Here is an 8323-nt window from a genome sequence, read left to right as displayed (position 1 = left end):
TAATTAATTATTGTTGGTTTAGCGGGAAAATCAATCGAACTGGGAACAGGTGGTCTGACATGTTCAACCACTAGCTCAATTATTAAAACACTGAATGTGGCATCCTAAGATTGTACCACATCATCACCTGAAATTTTATATATGTATTTTTTAATTTTCAAGTGAGCCACATTATCAAACTTTTATATTTTTCAAGTTCAGAGATCAAAATGGACCTATTTGTCAAGTTTAAGTATTAAATTAGAACAAAAAATATATAAATACTAAAATGAACCTAGTCACCAAATTCAAGGGCTAAAAATTATATTATCCCATATGTATATTCCGGTAAAAAATATATTATCCCACGTGTATTGTTTAAGTAAAAATAAAATATTTTATATTGAATTAAGCATTAATATGAAAGTAACTTTTCAATTATTTTTTTAAATATAAACTTGAACATTTAAAAATATGTTAAACCCGATTTGCTAATTGTAGATTTTATATTTGAAAGAAAATGAGAGAAAAAAACTTTTTTTTTGCATCAATATAAAATTCGTATTAGAAATTAAATAGGAGACAAAATCGACATAAATATTTAAAAAAAAAACAGTAGATAAGATGTTCCGTCACTTAGTAGAAAAAAGAATTGTAAGAATAAAGATGTCCTGAGATAGTGAAATAAAATTAAACAAATTTAGAAGGCAAATTGATTGAAGTGCAAAGGAACAAGTCAAATACACCCAAATGTCAAATTTTATGATTACATGATTTTCTAGAAGGAAATGATTAAAATTAAAAAACAAAGGTTGTAAAATTAAAAATTTTATTTTATTTTGGACCAAAACGTTTCCAACAAGAAATGAGAACATGATATTGAACTTTGTTGTGAAAATGTTTTTCCATTAAAATATATAAATTTATTCGTTTATTGGAGGGTAAGATTGGTCTTACAAGTAAACTTATTGATTTAAACACTATCACCATTATTTATAATAAAATTTAAATTAATCCTCAGAAAAGGATAAATTATTATTTGCATATCCGCGCGTGAAAATTATGTATTTATAATATAAAAATAAAAATAGTTTTTGGTAATTCTAGTTGAAATCCGAGTAATAGGATGATACGAAGTGAATAAAGAATTTTATGAGTAGTGTATTGAATATGTGACAATATTTTAAGTTTTATGGTATTTTAAGAATGAATTTAATTTATGAAATGGTATAGGTAAGATATTCCTTTCACTTGCTGCAAATCGATTTGAATAGTCGTTCTTTCCTCCATTTCAACAAAATTCTAACATTACACTTTTCCTGAGCGTTGTTTCAATTGGACTATCTTTTCTTCTGCTCCAAGAAGACCGCTAATGTGAACCCAAATTTCATTTGATTGGTGAACTATATTTTCTTCCTTCATTTCCATTTTTTCATTCATTTGCCGGTTATAATAATCTAACTAACGCTTTTTCAAGCCAAAAATGGTGAAATATAGCCTCCCTCAGCTTAACACCACAAGTCAAATCTCTCAGTTTTAAACACTAAGTTCAAAGCCCAGGAAAGAGAGAGAGAGAGAGGGGGGGTAAACACGAAATCTATGGAGTTTTCAGCCTTCAAACAAACGTACTGGAGATGGGTTTTCTTGTTGATATCTTCTTTGTTAGTTTCCAGCACTTTGGGTGATCCAAGAATCACAAACGCGGGGCTGTTCTGCGGCGTCTCCCAGGCGCTGAACGGGACGAACTACGTTCCGGATTTCACTGAGTTGATGAAAGAGCTGTCAGATGGGATCAGCAATAATCACTTTGCTTCATATCGGCTCAACGCTTCTCTTCCAATGTATGGATTGACTCAGTGCTATGAAGATTTAAAGCAAACGGATTGCCTCCTTTGCTATGCGGAGGCAAGGACTCGAATCCCGCGTTGCCTTCCTCGCTCAGCTCGAATCTTCCTCGATGGCTGCTTCTTGCGTTACGATTATGATAACAACTTCTTTCAAGAAGCTGTTTCGTCGGTGGATACAGTGAATTGCAGTACCAATAACGTAACGATGTATCGTGAAGTAAATAACAGGAGGGTGAATTTGTTTGAGACAAACGTTGAGTATGCAGTTGGGAATGTAACGAGTATTGCTTTGAGAAAAGGAAGATTCGGGACGGTGGGGGTGGATGGGATTTATGCATTGGCGCAGTGTTGGGAGAGTCTTACGCCGGAAGGGTGCCGGCAGTGCCTGCAGAACGCGTCGATGTCGGTCAGGAGATGCATGCCCGGAGATGAAGGCAGAGCTTTGAATGCTGGGTGTTATTTGAGGTACTCCACCAGGAAGTTCTATAATGAAGGGGGAGATTCTGCGGATGATCATGGTAAACTCTCTTGTCCTTTTTTAAAAGAAAAAATTTCTGAGCTCCATTTTAATGCAAACATGAATTGAATTGATGTTGAAATGATGATGCCTGAAGCATCTGTTAAACACGAATATTTGAATGGAAAAAATTGAAGAATTGTTGGGTGGTTTACACTTTACAGGCGCCCTGTAACTTCTAAAAGAGCGAATTGATCTTTAATACTTAGTAACACGCCCGGTTGAATTAAATGTTCTTTTTCTATTTTCCAGGGATTTCAATTGGAGTCATCATAGCAATTGTCTCAGCAACATCTGCATTCCTAACACTAGCTATTTCAGCAGCTTATATTATATATACAAAAGTATCAAAGAGGAAAAGAGGTATAAATCTCAAAGTTCAATGTTGTTCATTTCCCAATTTTGATGCAGTATTAACCATCAAATTCATTTCCCAGAGCTCAAAAATCTCGGCCGCATTTCGAAAAAGTTTGACAAATCGGGTTTGAAGTTCAAGTACGAAAATCTTGAGAAAGCAACAGATTATTTCAGTCTTTCAAGGAAACTAGGCCAAGGAGGAGCTGGTTCAGTGTTCATGGGGATTCTTCCTGATGGAAAAACCGTAGCTGTAAAGAGATTGGTATATAATACGAGACAATGGGTCGACGACTTCTTTAATGAAGTTAATTTGATCAGTAGAATCCAACACAAGAATCTGGTGAAGCTTCTTGGTGCTAGCATTGAGGGCCCCGAGAGTCTCCTGGTTTATGAATATGTGCCCAACAAAAGCCTTGATCAGTTCATTTTTGGTAATGTTTTGCTCTTTAAATGATTCGGTTTTCCCCTTTCTTGAACATATTTAGATGGATTTCTCTTTATAGAACTTTGAATCCATTGTTGGTGGCAACATTGTGAAGTTCTCTGTTCACGGAGTTTAAGTTATGTTCATAGACATGTTGTCACCACTGTCAAATCTCCCATTTAAGACTTAAAGGATTTAAAGCTCTGTCAAATTAACATAAACAAGGTATTGCATCTCAAGTAATCCTATTCTATCTTGCTTCGGTTTTCCATTTTTATTGAGTACTCGTATCTGATGCGTATCTTATCCCTTACACAGCATAAATATATATATAGAAATGGATGTTGAACATGAATACTACGAGAAAAATGAAAAATCGGAGCAACACATGAAAATGATAGGGAACCATTAAATTCTTGTGCCTATCTCGAATGTGTTGATGATTTTTGTTTCAAATGCAGATGAGGAGAAATCGAAACTTCTAAACTGGAAGCAGAGGTTAAATATCATTGTTGGAACAGCTGAGGGTTTAGCTCATCTTCATGGAGGAGGGTCTCATGTAAGGATAATCCACAGGGACATTAAGTGCAGCAATGTTCTTTTAGATGATAATCTCAATGCGAAGATTGCGGATTTTGGGCTCGTTCGATGCTTAGCTACTGAAAAGAGCCATCTTAGCACTGGGATTGCTGGAACACTGTAAGTTTACAATAGATTTATCTTATTTTGGTTTTTGCATTCCATCATTTCTATATATGACATTGGCTCAAAGTTTGATTAGTGCTGCATGAAAAAAAAATACACATTTAGCCATGGATCCAATATATTATTAGGCATTACGATTTCGGGTTAGTTCGATGTTGAGCTAGGGATAAGAGTCACCTTAGCACTGGGATTGCTTGAGTTTAGAAAAGATTTATCTGATATAATTTATGACATTGGTCCAAAGTTTGAGCAGTACTGCATAAAAAAAAAACATTTAGCCATGGATCTAACAGATTGAGACACATTAGGATTGACATTAAAGTATTCTTAAGAACTAGGTTTGGAATTTTCATGCAGCGGATACATGGCTCCTGAATACCTTGTTCGAGGGCAACTTTCTGAGAAAGCAGATGTTTATAGCTTTGGAGTGCTTGTTCTTGAGATTGTATGTGGTAAAAAGAATAGTAGCTTCACAACGGCTGGTTCCCTTTTACAAACAGTAAGCTCCCAATGTAACAACCGGGATTCAGACATCTCTCCCATGTCGCCACATGTTTCGGGATTTGGTCGATAACCATCACATAACTATAGGCCTTTCAAGGCTTTGTCACCCAACCTGTACCTCCCTCCATGCTGGAAGAGGACAATACCTTTAATGTGAATGTATGGGGAGATGATGACCTAATCCCTATACATGTGGCGATGCAAGGAAGACGTCTAAAATCTGGTCATTACACCCAAATCTTTTGTTTTTTTCCGGAAAAAATGTTACAGGTTACTACTTTTTGTTGCTCTTAGATAATTAAAATTGAGATTTTCATCCTCAGGTTTGGACACTTTACAGATCAAATGTATTGGCTGAAGCTATAGACCCTTGCATAAGAGATGAAATGTCTGAAAAAGAGGCCCCAGAAGTGCTTCGGGTCGGGCTATTATGCACACAAGCTTCGGTTCTCTTAAGACCATCAATGGCAGAAGTGGTTCAGATGTTAACCGATGAAGATTACGAAACTCCAACACCAAACCAACCACCATTCTTAAACGCTAATGTGCTCGAAGCAGCAAATTCATCAAGATCTTATAGCACAGACAGTTTCGTAGCCAATGCATTGAAAAAAATTCAGGGTTCCGGTACTTCCTCCGACACTACCAGGACTCGTAGTTCGGAAGATGCATCAAGAACACTGTGATCATCTCCATCGTAATGCGGTGATTTAAGTTTTGACGAACCTATGGATGCCTAAAGATAACAATCACGTCCGCAAGCAGAACATCCGCATCCCGGACATTACAGAGTTGGAATCAAGGCATAAACTTGAATCCCAAGGATTCATCATGCAAAAATTTTGGAAGGTAAGATGCCAATGTAGACTTGTCAATATGTAACTTATATTGCAGCATATAAGAAAAAAAGATATCATAATCATTGTTCATTTGATGGATTTTTTTTCCTAGGATTTTCAGAACTTAATTGAATTTCCAATTTTGGGGTTGTTGATTTTGTTTGTAAATATTATAATTAGAGTAAAATTTGTGCAGCCATTTTGGACCATAACTTTGACTTGTAGCTTTCATGTTCTTTTTTCGACAAATACGGAAGCTAATGCGTAAGTTGGGGGCAGTTGCTTACAGGATTAATGAGAAAACAAAAAGGATGTGATGGCTGTTTCACCGACGATCCTATTAAATATTAGTCAATTAAACTAAAATTCAATTATTGAATGCGACGTTGACCCTATTTTTCGCTCCACGTGTTAATATAAATTACGCCTGTAGAGCCCTACCAAGTTGTGGCCTTATTCTTTAATGGTGTAATATAATTTTTTCCCACTTCGCAATTAAGTCTATTTTTGTATTTGTATTTTTTTTTAAATTTAAATTTTGTCAAGATTTAATGACCAGTATTTTTAGAATAAGATTGGATCGGATCGATCTAATAATCTGAATAAGGGTTGAATCGATTAATTTGAAAACTACTTGAAATTGATAAAAATTGAAAATCGAGACAAAAATTAATAATTGAACAAGTTTAATTGATTTAATAATTTTTTTTGTTTTTTAAATTTTATGAATTTTTAAGTTATTTATTTAATTATTATTGGTCTGACAGTCGAACCAATTGAATTGGTTTAATTGAGAATAAGTGGTATGACATATTCAACCATCGGTCCGGTAATTAAAACACTATGAGATTGTGCCACACCATAACTTGAAAATTAATCCCCATAAATTATGAAATTGTGATAGGACTAATAATCAAAATATATCCAAACCTAGACAAAAAAGAAATATAGATTGAGAGCCCACATTATTCAAACTGGATTTTAAATGTGGTTAAGCTAAAACCTCATTGGTTGTAATTTTTTGAAAAGAAATTGTTATCAATAATAATTATATTTTATTTTTGCTTTCTATTTTTAAATATTTTTATGAATTAAGTCAAATATATTTAATTCTATACTATTTCAATATGTAATTGAAGTTTTACTCTCTTTTTTGTAATTTAAATAGATAAATTAGATAAATTAAATAAAAATACATAGATAAATATTAATAATGGTATAATTATTTTTTATTTAAAATTATAAACATAAATAAGTATTTTCTTTAAATGAGTATTTTTTTTAAATTATAAACATAAAGGGGTAATTGTTTTTCACCTCTAAAAATATATGCTTATGTTTAAAATATATGTGCCGCACAGATAGAGGTGATCATGGGTTGGGCTACTCGGCTCGGCCCGAAAAATGGGAGGGTTCGGGTAAAAATATAGGTACAAAATATGGGTTTGCCCAAAAAAATGAGGCCCGTTCCTCGGGTAAAACTTTTTTAGCCCAAGCCCCGCACGGCCCGAATTACATATTAAATATATATTTTTTATTTTTAATCAAATATATATTAATATATATTAAATATATATTTTTATATATATTTAATATGGGTCGGGCCGGGCCAGACTCGGGCTTAGCAATTTTCTCTCGGGCCAGGCTTGAACAAATTTTTAGGCCTATATTTCGGGTCGAGCCCCTAAAATTTTGTTTGGGCCCAACCCAAACCCAGCCCGGCCTATGATCACCTCTACGCACAGCCTCATTTATATATTTATTAGTAATTTTTAATATTATATGTGTTGTATATAATTTTACGAGTTTAATTTTTAAATACTATATTTTAATTATTGTAATTAATTTTTTAAATTTGTTTAATATATTTAAAATATATTAATTTATTTAACAATCAAATATAATAAAAAAATCAAATACCATATTAAAATATTGATATTTTGTAGATCAAAGAATTTTTTAATAATATTAAAAATTCAAATCATAATTAAAATATTTTTATTATTTTTAAAATACAATATAATTTTACTTCATACAATCATTATTTAAAATAATAACTAATAAACTCTATTATAATATATTAATTATTTTGATAATTTAAGTATAGTTCTAATAAAAAATTCCTATTATTAAAGCATTTATACAAACAATAAAAATATGATATATTATTCAATTTTTATTTTTATGTTCTTAATAGTCAATAAATTGATTATAATAATATGTAGCAAAAATAATATCAAGTAAAAAATAATATATATATATAGAAAAAATACATTTTAAAATGATTGTAATTGTAAAAACTTTTTTACATTAACTTTTACTTTAATTATAATTATTTTAACTGGACCTTTTAAGTAATAAATGTAAATTATAATTATAATTATTTTTAAATATGAAATTATTACAACTTTTACTAAATTATAGTTATATTATTTAATTAAATATTATAATTATTTTTAATGTCAATTTAGTAATATGATAGATAATAAAGATTATTCTCGTTAGTTTAAATTTTTTTCTAAATTAATGTTTATATATATTATAGATATAATTAATTTTAAATAAAATTATTTTTAAAATTTTTTAATTTAAACACCCTCATTTAATTAATATTAGTGTAGTTCCTAACCACATTTCGTATTGAGACAATTAATTTTTTGACCAAATTATAAAATAAATATTTGAAGATAAAAAATATGTTCTAAGCATGCATTTGAAATTTAATCTCATTTTTAGAAATTTAATCCCTTTACTTTTTTGAATTTAAAAATTCAGGTCCAATTCTTATCTTTCTTAAAATTCTTCTATTATATTCGTTAGCGTGACGTATTGAAATTTAAAGAAATACGCACTTGGTAACTATGTAATAAAAAAATTGACATTGTAATGAGTTTGAAATTAACAATGTTGGTGATTCTTAAATATTCACGTCTATATTTTAATCAGAATAAAATATTTAGATTAACTAATAACATTAAAAAAAGTTGAGGTACCAAATTATGTAAAAGATTATAGGCATTAACTTTCAAATTTGAGCATAGAACATGGACCAAAATTGAAATTTGATTATTGTTATATAATCTCAAATAAAAAGTAAAAGGTTGTGTATTTTGACATGTGTCCGTTAACATTTTTAATCCGAATAAAGTAT

At 31.1% G+C, this 8323-nt stretch overlaps 1 protein-coding gene across 1 annotated transcript; it reads left to right on the top strand.

The window, feature by feature from the left end:
* Nucleotides 1–1075: 1075 nt before the first annotated feature.
* Nucleotides 1076–5305, top strand: LOC107914237 (cysteine-rich receptor-like protein kinase 42). The gene is made up of 6 exons (XM_016843081.2): nucleotides 1076–2344; nucleotides 2596–2706; nucleotides 2781–3131; nucleotides 3586–3823; nucleotides 4187–4328; nucleotides 4657–5305. The coding sequence occupies exons 1-6, from the start codon at nucleotides 1579–1581 to the stop codon at nucleotides 5017–5019; spliced, it is 1971 nt and encodes a 656-aa protein (XP_016698570.2). The 5' UTR covers nucleotides 1076–1578; the 3' UTR covers nucleotides 5020–5305.
* Nucleotides 5306–8323: the final 3018 nt, after the last annotated feature.

Source organism: Gossypium hirsutum, chromosome D10, assembly GCF_007990345.1.
Source record: "Gossypium hirsutum isolate 1008001.06 chromosome D10, Gossypium_hirsutum_v2.1, whole genome shotgun sequence".
NCBI lineage: Eukaryota > Viridiplantae > Streptophyta > Magnoliopsida > Malvales > Malvaceae > Gossypium > Gossypium hirsutum.
The sequence above is the reverse complement of the archived record's forward strand: the minus strand, read 5'-3'. Positions and strand labels throughout refer to the sequence as shown.